The sequence below is a fragment of the Pygocentrus nattereri genome, chromosome 15, assembly GCF_015220715.1.
Source record: "Pygocentrus nattereri isolate fPygNat1 chromosome 15, fPygNat1.pri, whole genome shotgun sequence".
In the NCBI taxonomy this organism is placed as follows: domain Eukaryota; kingdom Metazoa; phylum Chordata; class Actinopteri; order Characiformes; family Serrasalmidae; genus Pygocentrus; species Pygocentrus nattereri.
Window position 1 is genome coordinate 22,361,338 of NC_051225.1, and position 16,273 is coordinate 22,377,610.

General features: G+C 39.7%; 1 protein-coding gene across 1 annotated transcript; it reads left to right on the top strand.

Annotated features, from left to right (window-relative positions):
* Positions 1 to 7,579: 7,579 nt before the first annotated feature.
* nkpd1 (NTPase, KAP family P-loop domain containing 1) lies at positions 7,580 to 14,042 on the top strand. Its single transcript, XM_037545195.1, has 5 exons — positions 7,580 to 7,717; positions 8,119 to 8,191; positions 8,731 to 8,859; positions 10,807 to 12,632; positions 12,739 to 14,042. Exons 2-5 carry the CDS (start codon positions 8,176 to 8,178, stop codon positions 12,997 to 12,999), a joined length of 2,232 nt encoding a protein of 743 aa, XP_037401092.1. The 5' UTR covers positions 7,580 to 7,717; positions 8,119 to 8,175; the 3' UTR covers positions 13,000 to 14,042.
* Positions 14,043 to 16,273: the final 2,231 nt, after the last annotated feature.

Below are 16,273 nucleotides of genomic sequence, written 5' to 3' on the forward strand. Positions count from 1 at the left end.
AGTTACAGAGTTTAGACAGCCACTGACTGCAAAGGATTTGCAAGCAAGTACCGAACATGATAAATTTATGCTGATTTGTCCACTAGGTCTAGGAGTCATTTGCAGAAAAAAGTGATTCCTTTTGATTGATTTCTACTCAATTCCACACAGTGACAAGTTTGCCCACACAAAGTCAGAGATGGTTTTTTGCTGTCACTTTCTAGACATCTTGCCTGAAACTCTTGGAATCGACTCCATCAATTCCCTTCACTTGGAATCAGAATCAGACTTCATTACAAAATATCCACAATTCCCTGAAATAGGAAAACTGCGCAAAAAGGACTATGTGGTTCACACAATATAAACTCAAATCAAATTAAGGTAGACTTCTACATTTAACCCTAAAAGTACTGATTCATGTTTAATCCTATGTCCTGGGGATGTCCTATGTATATATATATATATACTGTTCAAATAAAAATAAAAAAAATACATAAAATAAACACTTAAACAACACAATATAACTCCAAGTAAATCAAACTTCTGTGAAATCAAACTGTCCACTTAGGAAGCAACACTGACTAACAATCAATTTCACAGCTGTTGTGCAAATGGAATAAACAACAGGTGGAAATTATGGACAATTAGCAAGACACACTCAATAAAGGAGTGGTTCTGCAGGTGGGGACCACAGACCACTTCTCAGTACCTTTCTGCTTTCTGGCTGATGTTTTGGTCACTTTTGAATGTTGGTGGTGCTTTCACACTCGTGGTAGCATGAGACGGACTCTACAACCCACACAAGTGGCTCAGGTAGTGCAGCTCATCCAGGATGACACATCAATGCGAGCTGTGGCAAGAAGGTTTGCTGTGTCTGTCAGCGTAGTGTCCAGAGGTTGGAGGCGCTACCAGGAGACAGGCCAGTACACCAGGAGACATGGAGGAGGCCGTAGGAGGGCAACAACCCAGCAGCAGGACCGCTACCTCCGCCTTTGTGCAAGGAGGAACAGGAGGAGCACTGCCAGAGCCCTGCAAAATGACCTCCAGCAGGCCACAAATGTGCATGTGTCTGCAGAAACGGTTAGAAACCGACTCCATGAGGATGGTATGAGGGCCCGACATCCACAGATGGGGGTTGTGCTCACAGCCCAACACCGTGCAGGACGCTTGGCATTTGCCAGAGAACACCAGGATTGGCAAATTCGCCACTGGCGCCCTGTGCTCTTCACAGATGAAAGCAGGTTCACACTGAGCACATGTGACAGAGTCTGGAGACGCAGTGGAGAGCGATCTGCTGCCTGCAACATCCTTCAGCATGACCGGTTTGGCAGTGGATCCAGGCCCGTAGCCAGCATTGTGATGGGGGGGGATCTTTTCCCCCCAAAAGTGGACTTCATTTGGCTCTCTACTCCAATGCCCCCTAAATACACGAGCACACTTCAAACCTTTTAATTTAGACATATTTTATTCATTATAAGCTTGTTGTGAGTCTGTTGTTGCTGTCCTTATTTGTTTGTCTGTTGCTCCCCACTGTTAACATAAACTTGATATAAATGTAAGTGTTACTCAAACTTCCTACATCTGTGATGTGACTTCATTGTCTGTCTCTGTTGCTCACCTCAGTTGTCTGTTGCTTTGTTCCATTGTCTCTGTTGCTGCCCTCCATTGTCTGTCTCTGATGTTGCTGTCCTTTATTGTCTCTCTACTGTTGACATAAATAGATAAGAATTACTTCATGATGTACACTATCGGTATGGACATTAAAACTTAAACATGAATTAATAATGATATAAATTGAAGTGATCCGTCTTATTCAAATCTTCCTACAACTGTGCTGGGACTTCATTGTCTCTCTCTGTTGCTCACCTAGGTCTGTTGTTGCTCTCCCTCCTCTGTATCTCTGTTGCTGTCTGTCTCTGTTGCTTTTCTTCATTGTCTGTCTATTTTTCCTCTCCATCTTTTGTATCTTGCCTCCTTTTTCTTTATTTTTTAATTGGGTCTTGCCTTCACTGTCTGTCTGTTTTTCCTCTCCTTTAGGGTCATTTTACGGGAAATCGGATACTTTGGAACTCAACCGACAGAGATTTTCATCAAACTTTGTGTGCCTTTTTAGTGGCAATGTAGAACCCCAGAACTGCATTTGCATGAATCTGGCACTAATATTTCAGAGGTTGTTCATGACTGTGTGTAGAAAAGATACTGACCATTTAAAAAAATTTTTTTTTTAATTAAAATCCGTGTTGGTCGGGCCCCAAAGTGTCTGATTTCACATGAAATGACCCACCATTGTCTGTCCGGCACTGTTAACGCAGGGGAGTTGTAAAGAAGTAGAAGCCCTGCACTCAGCAGCTTACCGATTTTGGGCCTTTTTTTGAACAAGTCACCAATGTTTTGGGACAATGTTGCCGCCGATTTCTTCCGTTTTCGCTCCTTGTCATCTTTTTTACCCATTTTCTCAAGTAACTTAATCCCCTGATTCTTATTCTTTCCACTAGCTAACAACAGAAATGGGGGAATTACCGCCACCTACTGGATTGGTGTAAAACAGTCTGAACAAAATGTGTAAAGAGAAACATTAACCATTTTTCTTACTCCTCACTTCTCCGAGTCTAATTTTCTTTTTTATTAGTCTGGATGTGATATTGTAAATTAAGATTTGATGTATATTCACCGGAGATTAACAATTCATTCATTGAATAGCCTACCTATCTTGAGGGGCATGTGTGTACGGGGAGAGGGGGGGAGGGGGCGAGGGGGCGGCGGAGGGGGGTGGAGGGGGCGAGGGGGGGCATCGAACGAACCCTTCGATCCCCCCTGGCTACGGCCCTGGGGTCAGTAATGGTGTGGGGTGGCATTTCTTTGGAGGGCTGCACAGCCCTCCATGTGCTCGCCAGAGGTAGCCTGACTGCCATTAGGTACCGAGATGAGATCCTCAGACCACTTGTGAGACCATATGCTGGTGCGGTTGGTCCTGGGTTCCTCCTAATGCAGGACAATGCTAGACCTCATGTGGCTGGAGTGTGTCAGCAGTCACTGCAAGATGAAGACATTGAAGTTATGGACTGGCCCGCCCGTTCCCCAGACCTGAATCCGATTGAGCACATCTGGGACATCATGTCTCGCTCCATCCACCAACACCACGTTGCACCACAGACTGTCCAGGAGTTGGTGGATGCTTTAGTCCAGGTCTGGGAGGAGATCCCTCAGGAGCCCATCCGCCACCTCATCAGGAGCATGCCCAGGCATTGTAGGGAGGTCATACAGGCACGTGGAGGCCACACACAATACTGAGCCTCATTTTGACTTGTTTTAAGGACATTACATCAAAGTTGGATCAGCCTGTACTGTGTTTTTCCACTTTAATTTTGTATGTGACTCCAAATCCAGGCCTCCATTGGTTAATAAATTTGATTTCCATTGATGATTTTTGTGTGATTTTCTTGTCAGCACATTCAACTTTGTATTCAAGGAGAATATTTCATTCATTCAGATCTAGGATGTGTTATTTGAGTGTTCCCTTTATTTTTTTGAGCAGTGTATATATCTCAAACTTTTAGTGCTTTAATGCTTTTTAATGCTTTACTTACATTGTAGTGACTTCTTTCTGTTAAAAACAGGGGACCAAAAATGCCATACAATGCTCATATGATTATTACAAAAAAAAGTCACACTGTTTTTAGTTGCAAGGGCTCAACTGGTAAAGGAAACTACATTTGGTTTAATGGAGGATGTTTCATCCAAGGCATTTAAACTAACACAGAACACTGTAAATGCATCATAAAAGAAAGAATACATGTGTTTCTTTCTTGCAAATAGGCATAATGACTCATACTAAAGCAGCTCTCTTACTGTACAGCTAAGGTAGCATAGTATTTTGACTACACTGTAAAGAAGTCTGCTCAACTTAAAATGATATAGTAACTTATTACATGGCTTTTCTTGAGTTGACTCAACTTGAGGACACCAGAGTTCACACAACTCAAACTTTTTAGACTCTCCCTGCTACTGTTTCTAGGTCTGTATCTCAGTTATATTAAGAAAAACTGAATTTGTGTGTGTTTTCCCCACTAATTGGCGCTCCATCTATCACACAGTCTCACATGGCATAACTTCCTCTTGAGCTTCCGGATATGGACAGCTATGGTATTGCCGGGATTCAAACTCTCAAACTCCTGCCATCAGGAATGAATTATTAGACCATTGCATCACATGAGACTGTGCCATGCTTTAAAGTTATAACTATAAATATTTCCTCCAGGGTTTTAAACATTTATAGACACAAAATATGGGCTGCTTCATGGGTTCCTAAGTGGTGCAGTCAACAAAGCTGTCACTTCAAAAGGTGGTTGTGAGTTTGAGCCCCAGCAATGCCACAGGTTTGTGCCCAAAAGGAAAAAAGTCTAGCGGGATTGTGTGATTGAAGAGTCCTGGCTAGTGGGGAACTATAAGTATAAAGTATATAACTATATTTACCAAACTGAGAGGCAGAACTAAAAAATGAAGATAGTGTTTCCTCAAGTTGAGTCAACTCAAGAAATTAAATTGAGATAACTTGCATGTAAATTGTAAATGTGATGACAGTAACTGTGTAATTTATTATTTTATCTGACTAATTTCAATTACAAAAGGTGAAGTGTAGGTTTTGTTTCATAACGTGAATCGGGCAGAAGAGGGCAGCATTGCTCAGAGTTGTGGTTAAACATATATAAACTTGGAGAGTTTTACTGCAATAGAATAGTATCTACAATAGGGGGCAACAACACATTGATAATAAATGTCTTATATTTTGAGGGTTTTTTTTTTTTACCTATTACTGACTGACTAACTGACTGCTTTTTGGTGCTGACACTAAACTTACAGTATAGCCTAGAGAGTAGTACATTAAAATAAAAATCAATAGCAACAATTGACAGCCTCTACAGAGCCAGTGTGTGAATTCATGGAAAAGAGCTTCAGCCGCTCATCCCCACCACCCCTTTTGCCAAAAAAAAGAAAAAGAAAAAACTGAGAGAGAGTGAAAAAAGAAGAAGTATATGGAGAAAAAGGTGATCTTTATGGAATTATATGGGAAAGAAAAAAGTTTTGTGGGTGTCTCATTTCAGGCTGTAGTTCTGAAAGTGATGAGACAGAATTGAGACACTGCCTCAACATTGAGTCTTAAAACCTTAATTTTGGGGACGTTCAATGGCAGTTATTAAAGAAAGCTGTATATGACAGCAATCTGAATGTCAGACGTGATGGATGGGCTAATTTCAGCGTGACTCGGAGTGTGATAAACTAATGATTAAAATTTCAGGAGCGTAAAAGAGGCATTCCGAATACATCTATTAAAGGCCAGTATCAGCCACCTCACTCTGTTCAGGTCATTTGGGATGACTTTGCCTGGAGAATGGTAATGCATGGAAATCTGAAACAGTGCAAGCTGAATTGGCATAACTTCTGCCTTGCTAACTTTTTTTAATTAGTTTATTATTCGACTTTCTTTAAGATGCACCAGTAGCAGCAATAATCTAGCAAACGATACAGATATAAAGGCATAGTATCAGTGTGCGGTCCATTGCATTAATTTCCCTATTATCTGACACAGCAGAAAGTGGGGAGAATAGATTGTCCCTGTAATTCTAATGAATCCAGTGGGTTTTGGGTGTTGCCCCAGCATCAATTATCACACTTAATTTATCTCAGCTACAGGGAATCTATTAATTGAAATGTAGAAATAAATAAAGAAATAAACATTCTCTTTTTTCTTTCTAATTTCCACTCCTCACTGATGAAAAAGTTTTGTTCAAAGATGATCAGATCAGCTGGGAAAGGGGGGCTCTGATCAAAACTGTCATAGTGGAAATGATCAGAAAGAACAAGTACGAATCCAGAGCTTTTTACTTCAGTTAACCTGAGACGATCAACCAACACAGGATGTGCTATTTTAATTCAGAGAATGCGTTTGATTTGACCAATTCAGAAGATCAGAACTAGAGAAGGTTCTGAGAGAGAAGAGTGAGTGGCGGTGTGCTTTGCTCCATTCTACTTGATCAAAAACGATGAATGCGGATAGAGAAGCGAACATGGCAGAGTATTTCTTAGATGAATAGTTGATGCACAGGATGGATCGCTGTCAAAAGAATAAGTATTTTATTTCAGAATTTTAGCTTTTTAAAAACAACATATACAGAAGGGCTCTTTGGAGAGAAATTAGTTTAATTTCTTAGTTGAATTTTTCTTCCATTGGTTAGTATACAGCGCATTCTTTCGGGGTTCTGCTGTTTTGCAGTGGTGTCCAAAGACATAGTGCAGAAGATCCAGCGCACTCAAACAATCTCACAATGTACTGCAAATAAGTAATGTACAACCTATGTACCCCAGGGATTAAGGGATACTCATAATGCACTGGTTTGAAGCTACAATGGCAGCATCTCCACAGACCTGTTACTTTTAAGCTTTTCTGCACATATTGCCCCAGAAAGTGTCAGAGGGGTAATGGGACATGAAGCGAAAACTTAAACCACTTTCTCTTCCCAACTGGATATTATTCACAGATAATCTCAAAATGCAGAGATCATGTGAAAAATAAGGTGGCTAGAAGCTGATGGGCAATATAATTCAACAGCCCCAGCTTGGTAAGCTGCAAATATGTCTGTTAGAGATTAGGAAAAATGTTGATGAATCCCTGTAATGATCTGCCAGATTGAAAAGTTCTTTAGGCAATCAAAGCTTTGTTGTTCCTCTATAGCATTGCTGCAAAGAACCATTTTAGTTTTTTTTTTTATAAAAAAAAATATAAAAATTTGATACTACTGTGTCACTTGCAAATTTAGATGTATTCTTTAGTTGTCTAATTATGTGTTTTGTGAAAATCCTACACAGAAAACATGTAAACAATACCCAAATAATATATATATATATATTTTTTATTTTTTTTATTTTAATGTAATAGAAAAAAGAAAGCATGGAATAAGCAATTTTGCACTGGCCACATTTTATGTTTTATTTTATCCTCATATCCTCATATATATATATACTATATATTTCATAGATCAGTGGTTTGTTCACTTCCATGATTGACAGCCAGGTTTCTACCTATAAGGTGTCCATCAACTTCTGTTGTACTGGACTCCAAATCCAATTTTCAGTTCACCTTCACGTTTTATGTACTTCATGCATTTACTTCTCACCTTGGGATATACGGGCCACAACCAAACAGCCAAATGTGTGTGTGTGTGTGTGTGTGTGTGTGTGTGCGTGTGTGTGTGTGTGACCCATGTAGACAAATAATACTCTTCATCCAGTACAACGCATAGACTAGGTGAATATGATGAGTGAGCTTTGTAATAAGAAACCTAGAGTTAGCAGAGGCTGATATATGATAACACAGCAGTATCTGATCTGTGCTGAAATCTTTACATATGACAGAGTAAATAGATCTCTTTGCTGTGTTACTCATAGGCACACTCCTTTTCCAACAACACGAGTCATCATCCCAGGAACAACTTAAGTTAACTGCTTTGTTACAGCAATGTTTGCGTTTGTCCTGCACCCACAGTTAAGTTTTACGATAGGCTGAAGTCCAACGTACCCTTGTCATTCCACTCCTACACTACAGCCAGTTCTCTCTTTCGATTTGCTTGCTTGGCATATAAACGGCTTGTCTTTTATTCTTTATGAAATATTGATGAAGATGGAGGTTGGACACATTTTTGTTGTTAACTAAGGGACTGCGTATTCAGTCTGCTTGTGAAAGGTGAGTTTATTTCATCATTACCATAATTTTCATTGAAATGGATTTAAAGAGAGGTTTAGTCCTGACTGTAAACACATCACATAACATGTGCTAAAAGGTATTTTTTGTATGCATTTAATCTGATGGGCTGTCTGTTTATGTATTTTCCTTATTTAGCAGCATACTTTTCATTTTAAACACTCTCACACCAAATTGGTTCAATAGCTCAGCCTGAATTAAATGAAACAAATGCACTGCTTCATAATATTGTGTCTCTACCTCGAGCTAATGGTAGAGACACAAAACAGGGCATTCATGCATAACCCCATTTATAGCAGACCATATCCACAGACATCAAAACAAAAGCACAGCAAAGCATTTCCTCCATAACAAGTCTTGCAATTGCATTTTCTCCTTTTCAGGCTTGCTGGGAGAGGGATTTTCTTTAGCTTCACCACAGACAGGAGGGCACCAGGCTGATGATCATGGCAAAAGGTACAAGAAAATATAAAGAAGAAAAAAAAAGTAAAAAACAAACAAAAATCAGGAAAGCAGAGCAAATGCACATGTGTGAAATTGACTAAATATAGACTTGTTATAATGGAAATCTTTCTAATTATCAATCTCAAACTACAATTACAGCAAAATAACACCAGAATGCTCTTTCTTTTTGACTCGCCCACTCATTACTCACCCTACAGCACTCTCGGATTGACCTTGGCTAAATATAGCTATTATTTTCATTACCTGTCTTCACTGAGTGGACTTTGCTCTTCAGAACATTTGAGGAAGTATTGGATCACACTTGGGTAGTTTGTGATTTCTGAGTTTAGCCATTGCACCAGCTTACAGGCTTAGTTCTAGCATCTACCAGAAAATGGGTATCATTAAATACATAGGGGGTATTAATGGGTACATCATGTCTTGACTCTTGAGACAGAGTGTCTTTTTACTTAATACCATTATTAGTTATGATTGCACTAACGCAACTCAAAGCAACTCCTGTGACAGTTTTCATTCTCTTTTGTCAACAGATCTGTACTCAGAGAATGTTTATGCCTATGCTTTGGCCAAAACTCTTGCAAAAGTTCATCCTCCTATGACGGTGGGCTTATACTCTTCATGCCACTCTAGAATCAAAATGATCCTCAAGAACATTGAAGGTATGTGTACTTCTGGTATGTGTAGTTCAACTGAGGTTAATTTAAATTGAGATGCTTTTTTCCATTAGTGTCAGGAATGTAGAAACAATACTGTTCGATTTATGGAGTTCTTATCACTGATGCTGTGAAAATTTGATCAAAAGTATCTACCTTTCTACAATACAGTACAAAATTAATTTCTGTTAACTTCTGTTTTTGCATATTTGTCACACTTAATTGTTTCAGATCTTCAAAAAATATATAATATAAAACAAAGACAACCCAAAATAAAGTATAAATGGTCAATTCACTTATTTATTTATTAATTTATTATTTCACTTATCTCCAAAACTACCTGATATTGTGTGAAAAAGTAATTGCCCTTCAGTCAAGCAATTTACCAAAATGTAAAGGATAATTGGAATCAACTAGACACACCCAGGATTGATTCCTGTCAGGTCTACTGAATCTAAACATCATTTAAGCAGAATGTTTCTAGCGACATAAAGTAGGCTAAAAGGTCTCAACACGCAGGACACTATACCACCAAAAAAAATCCAGAAGAGATGAGAGAGAATGTTGAATTGAAATACAAACCCATTTCCAAAAAAGTTGGGATGCTGTGCATCAATACACTATATATGAGTCTAGAAAGGGTTGCAAAGCTAAGGCTATGGGACTCCAGCAAATCACATCAGCAAGCCAATATCTCAAAATAGAAAAAACTTGAAACAGTAGTGAATATTCCCAGGAGTGGATGGTCTATCAAAATTTCTTCAAAACCCAGCAAAGACTCTGAAAAAGTTACAAAAGAACTTGGGTGAACATGTACAGAGCTGCAGGCCTTGCTCATCTAGGTAAGCTAAGCATTAGTGTTCATGATTCCAACAATGATATCCATGAGAGAGTAGCATGCTGAAAACCAATGCTAACTAAGAGGACTATAAGACTCATCTTACATTTGCCAAAAAACACATTGATAGCCCACAAGCCTTTTGGAATGATGTGCTATGGACTGATGCATAAAAAGTGGGTTGTGAGCTGGTTCACCTCTTTAGATAAACCTGTTCAGTGCCATCCAATCAGATGTAGAGTCATATTTCTCAAACTAGTGAAAACCACAACCATTCTATCTAACATTACTAATTCATTTGACTACAAACTCTATTAATGGGCCAGCTAAGAGCACATGTAAGTACATTTAGCAGCAGTTAGTTGGCAAATAGTAGGTTTTGCATGGCTGTCAAATTTAGTAAAACCCATTTGCATGAAAGAGGATTACAAATGGTTCATTTACCTCAGTCACATCAGGTTTCATCTGGCTATGCAAGCTTGACTAGATACCTAAGTAACAGGATAAATAGTGGCAAATAAACTACTTTGTAAGGGTTGAGACATAATTTTAAAATATTTCAGAAGTTAAAATATCATGAAACAGCAGGAAGATTCAATGACTGTAACTGTACCCCTAATCTAGCTCATCAATTGATTATTAAGCCCTTCATGAGATGAATCAGGTGTGCAGAGTCAAACTGTGCAGTGCTTTAAGTCACCAGGAGTATGATTAAGAAGCACTGATCAAGTGTTTATCAGCACAGATACGTAAATGGATTTCACTAAGATTGCACTATAAGCGATTTGCATTTCCATTAAACTACAGGGCCAGCACTCAGTTCCTTTTTCTATTCATGTGAACCAAAGTTGCTGGAGCTCCACTCTGGTAGCATTCTGGTCTGATGTAACCCCTGCTCATGTAGCTATGTGAATATTAACAGTCACATGTTAACCTATTTGTTGGTTGCAATAAAAGTTTTCAAGTTAAGATCTGACACAAAATCAGTGTACCTGACAGCAATGATATTCTCCTTAGATTTATCTGACCATCAATGTCACTGAACACATCTTTAGTTACAAAGATTAGAGAATGTTTTTCATTTCCTCTTGGTCTGTCACTTTTGTTTCTTCCAGGTCACATGAATGATGAAGCAAAGAGAAGAGAGTCGAAGTGTGTGAAAACATCAAAGCCTCGACCGATGAAGGCCTCTATTGGAAACTTGCTTTCACTAATCACTCATCTTGTCTTCTATCGACCTGTGTGGACAGAAGAAAACCAGAGCAGGGAATGTGTCCGTTACGTCTTTGTGAAGTTCAGTGCTTGGCATTTTGCAGGCAGTGACATGCTCTGGGCTGGCCTGGTGATGCACTTGTGCCAGACTCTCCAGGACAGCTTTGGCAAGCTTCAGCTCAGCCTTTTCCGTGTGGCTCAATATGATGTGGAAAAGTACTCTAAGAGAAGGAAGACAGAAGACAGCTCCGAGAACTGGAGGCCAAAGATGGTTTTGTGCTGCCCACTGTGGGCCATTATTTTGATGTCACTCATTGGGTCACTCTTCATTCTGGTCCCACTTATTATTTATGGGTTTCCCCAGCAAAAGATTGCAAGTGAAGGAGATAAGGATGGCAGTGGGAATAGTGGGTATGGAGTGCTTGAGGGTTTAGCAATTGCAGCCCTTGGAGTTCCAGCAGCTGGAGCTGTAAGATTCACCGTCATGTTGGGTAAGAACCTTATCTTTAACCAAGACCTCAATGTCAGAAGGAGCTTGGACAACAAGCAGGTCAGTGAGCAGCTGGGCTTAATGCATGAAGTTCGGAAGGAGATGAGGTTGCTCTCTTGCTTCGTTCACTTTATGGAAATCTTTGAGAGACGGAAGATTAAAGTGGTGCTGGAGATCACTAATTTAGACCGCTGCACACCAGAGAAAATTGTCGGGGTCTTGGATGCAATCAACATTCTTCTGTCTGATGAAGAAAGTCCATTCATTTCTCTAATTGCAATTGACCCAGAAGTGCTTACCCAACAAGTAGACCAGGCAAAGGGCTGCTTCACTAAAAAGGACAGAGCTTATAGCTTCTTGGACCGAATAATCACACTGCCTTTCACTATTCCACCATTGTGTGAAGTTTCAAAGTGCAAGGTCTTCCGAAAAATTGTGTGTGGTCAGCCTGAAATCTCCAACTCCCAGTTTGATGAGGTTGACAAATTTTGTGAATCAGAGACCTCTATTTCTGTAGAAGACAACTCTTCAATAACGTCCAGCCTCATTCAAGGTAAAGCCACCACAAAGACACAAAATGCTGAAAAGTATGGATTTCAGAATTATGTGTTTGATGAGAATGAAGTAGAAAGGTTAATCCAGTCTGCATTTGAGAGCATTTTCTTGTGTAACCAGAGTAGCCTTCACACCTATGTCTCAGACAACACTGTGTCCATGAGAAGGGTGATCAACTCCATCAGGGTGACCATAATGGTCATGGAAGCTTTTAAGATTGAGGTTCCTCCACCTGAAAGAGTTGCTGCTTGGGTCGTGCTGGTCGACCGTTGGCCATGTAGACTGAGCTGGATACTTCAATGCGTGGAGGATGAAGAACAGAACCTTAAGATAAATGAAAATGAGACTGGAACCCCAGCTGATAGTAATCATGACAAGACCCTTTGGAATGTGTTCAGTGAGCACAGGGTTGAGCTCCATGTGATTGGGGATGAGGTGGAGAAGTTCCTGGAAAGAGATGATGATCCAGAGCTCTTTGAGATGTTCCTCAAAAAGGACTTCAAATTCACAGTTGGAGAGATGGCTATGTTTAAATCACATACAGTTAACCTGGACTGTTCTATCAAGAATGAGCTGGCGAGGATCCGAGGAAACAAGAGAGTGAAAGGAACAGGGAGAAGTTTTTACAACACTTTATCTCCAAAAAGTGTAATCAACATGTCTGAAGAAGATGTTTGCAATGAGGTCAGTAAATGTTCTGTATACATCAACATGATCCTTAATGCAAAATCAACCTTTGATAAAAATGTAAATCCAATTTTGAGCTTGATCTACTTTGTTTTCTCTACAGTTATCCAAGTTGAAGCTCCCTGAGAAGTACAATCAACTTGTGAGGGAAAATCATATAAATGGCCAAACCCTGCTCCTTAGTGACCCAGCCGATCTAAGACAGGTCATGCAGATGACCCTTGGTGAATGGACGACTTTTAGGATTCACTTTCTTGGGGTCATGTCATTTGGTTGTCAGAGCCAAACAAGATCTGCACCAGTAAACTCAAAGCCTAATGTGGTCATTTGCCCCTCTGGTCTAAAACATGACCATATGACTTAACACCTCAATAACAGTGTAGTTCATGTAGTTCTAAATAAAATATAGCATATTATAGTAGTTTATATATCAAGTGTTAAATTTCTACAATTTGTCACTATCAAACCCTGCAGAAAACATTAACCATGGTTAGAAAACTAGTGTTAGATTGTCCCTTTTTATCTCTTGAGTTTTTATTTTTCTCAAACTGTTTTGTACCAACAATTAAAACTACTGCATTTTCAGTTTGGAACTCTTGTGGTGAGGATAGATCTTTATATTTTGGTATGTGTCCAAAATTTGTTTAATAGCTCATTTTTTCTCAGGGCTGTATGCCACAGAACACCCCACAGATTTCTTTGAAAAACAAGAAAAGAATGGAAGCCGTAGTTTAAGATATTTTGTGTACATTTCTATTCATTTTTTTTCTTTCAAGATTTTTTCCTGATGCTGATGAATGAATAATTTGTACTAAATAGCCATTTTGAATTGAACGTTCATAAGTTACATACTGTGTTGACATACTTTACTCAGCAACACTTCTTTTACTGAGCAGCACACACATTCAGAGCCAGACTTGCAAGAACATCATCTTAGAATTTAATGTATGCTGGCTAGTTAGACTATTCCCAGAATGAGACACTGGATAACAGCTTTGATATGCAATTGACTTTTCCAGACTATAAATTGCCCAAGTTTGAGAGATGAATACATCTGCAGAATGGAGGCTTTGAACTCTTGGCTTTAGTTCTAATGCTTTGCTAGGACTGATGTAAAAATAGACGATAAGCGTTTCTTCACTGTAATGTGTGAAATGAAATGACATTGAACAAAGTAAGTTGACTGATGTACTGTACTTTGTAGCCTTTTAGCATTACATAACAATTAGCATTCATTAAAAGAAGTTAGGGATTAATTAAATACTAATTATTCAGGACATGAAAGGAAATTGCTTTAATCTTACTCCCATGTCCCCACTGTAGCATTATTTGTAAGAAATGCGAACTTTTTATCCCTTATAAATCAGCAAATTACCAATGCATATGAAGATGAATTGTAGAATTAAGCTCAAATTTACTCACTGGTAACTGCCTCCTCTCCTCCAACACATGTGGCCACTGCCTCATCTCCTCCAACTCACCTGGAGACTGCCTCCTCTCCTCCAACTCACCTGGCAACTTCATCCTCTACTCTATTGGCGACTGCCACCTTTCCTCACCTGGTGACTACCTTCTCTCCTCACCTGGTGACTGCTTTCTTTCCTCACCCGGTGACTACCTCCTCTCCTCACCTGGCGACTGCCTCCTTTCCTCACATGGTGACTGCTTCCTCTCCTCACCTGGTGACTACGTCCTCTTACCTAGTGACTGCTTTCTTTCCTCACCTGAAGACTGCCTCCTCTCCTCACCTGGAGACTGCCTCCTCTCCTCACCTGATGACTGCCTCCTCTCCTCACCTGATGACTGCCTCCTCTCCTCACCTGATGACTCCTCAGTTGGGGACTGCTTTTTTTTCTCACCTGGGGACTACCTCTTCTCCTCACTTGGTGACTTTTCTTTCCTCACCTGGAGACTGCCTCCTCTTCTCACCTGACAACTGCCTCCTCTCCTCACCTGATGACTGCTTTCTTTCCTCACCTGGCAACTTCCTCTTCTCCTCACCTAGAGACTGCCTCCCCTACTCACCTGGCGACTGCTTTCTCTCCTGACCTGGCAACTGCCTTCTTTCCTTTCCTGTGAACTGTCTCCTCTCCTTCAACCTACCTGGCTACTTCTGGCTTCTCTGCAACTGTTACCATGTCTTGTGCAGGAAATGAGCCAGACACGTCTGGGTTGTCTCCAGGTTCAGTGTAGCTATTTGGCTGTTTGTAAAAGCAGGGCCAAGGAAAACAACTGGCAGGATTGGGAAGTGCAGACAGTTCAGCATTGACAGAAGAGGCAGCAAAAATATAAGAAAGATTGTCTGAGGAAAGAATAAAGGCAAGCAAAAAAGTCTGCCAAGAAAACATTGAAAGCCTGAGGATTCTGAGAACTCAGATGATGAAAACATTTGTCTTGTATGCAGTGTCCACCAACCCTGTTCTCTAGAGTTACCAATTCAATTCATTTGATGATGATGATATACTCATGATAAAGAATATATACACAAACACGCACACTGATGTTTTTATTAGTACACTGCTCAAAAAAATAAAGGGAACACTCAAATAACACATCCTAGATCTGAATGAATGAAATATTCTCATTGAATACTTTGTTCTGTACAAAGTTAAATGTGCTGACAACAAAATCACACAAAAAAAATAAATGGAAATCAAATTTATTAACCAATGGATGAGCTGCACTACCTGAGCCACTTGTGTGGGTTGTAGAGTCCGTCTCATGCTACCACGAGTGTGAAAACACCACCAACATTCAAAAGTGACCAAAACATCAGCCAGAAAGCAGAAAGGTACTGAGAAGTGGTCTGTGCTCCCCACCTGCAGAACCACTCCTTTATTGAGTGTGTCTTGCTAATTGCCAATAATTTCCACCTGTTGTCTATTCCATTTGCACAACAGCTGTGAAATTGATTGTCAGTCAGTGTTGCTTCCTAAGTGGACAGTTTGATTTCACAGAAGTTTGATTTACTTGGAGTTTTATTGTGTTGTTTAAGTGTTCCCTTTATTTTTTTGAGCAGTGTAGATGTAGATGTACATGTACTTTACACAGTAAACCTCTTTTTGAAGCATATCGCATGGTGAGGCTCCTTTTTTGGTTCTTCAGTTTAATTGTTACTTACACCTGCATGTGTTACAACCTACCCTGGGTAGTAAGGTCTGTGATTTTCTTGCAGACGTTTGAATTTGTGCCATTTGTAGTAAACAAATGTGGGTACTTTATAGAAAAATTGGAGAATTCTAGCTCAAAAAAGCTGAAGCAACGAGTGTTGCAAGCATACCCATACTCCCTACTTAAGAACATAACATAGATATGAAGGAAATGTATAAGATGAATTTCTGCAAAATTTGACAATAATACTTCAATACAGTAAGACCTGCTATAAAAAGTGCAAAGGTGGACTTTTATACCTAGCTAATAAAAAAAGAAAGCCTATTTAGTCCACCAAAGGGTAACTGCTCTGTCTTCCAGGCTTACATTACAGCAATGTTTGTGTTTGTCCTGCACCCACACACTGACCAGTTCTCTCTTTCAGTTTGTTCTCTTGCCATATAAACTCCTGCTCCTTTTTCTTTATGAAATGTTGAAGATGGAGATTAGAGGCAGTTCTGATATAAGCTGAGGGACTGCTTATTCAG

What these genes read in the sequence shown, in the direction of transcription:
- nkpd1 (XM_037545195.1), top strand. An exon ending in GATCCTCAAGAACATTGAAG is followed by an intron (nt 8,860 to 10,806) that starts GTATGTGTACTT and finishes TGTTTCTTCCAG; the next exon opens with GTCACATGAATGATGAAGCA. An exon ending in AAGAAGATGTTTGCAATGAG is followed by an intron (nt 12,633 to 12,738) that starts GTCAGTAAATGT and finishes TTTTCTCTACAG; the next exon opens with TTATCCAAGTTGAAGCTCCC.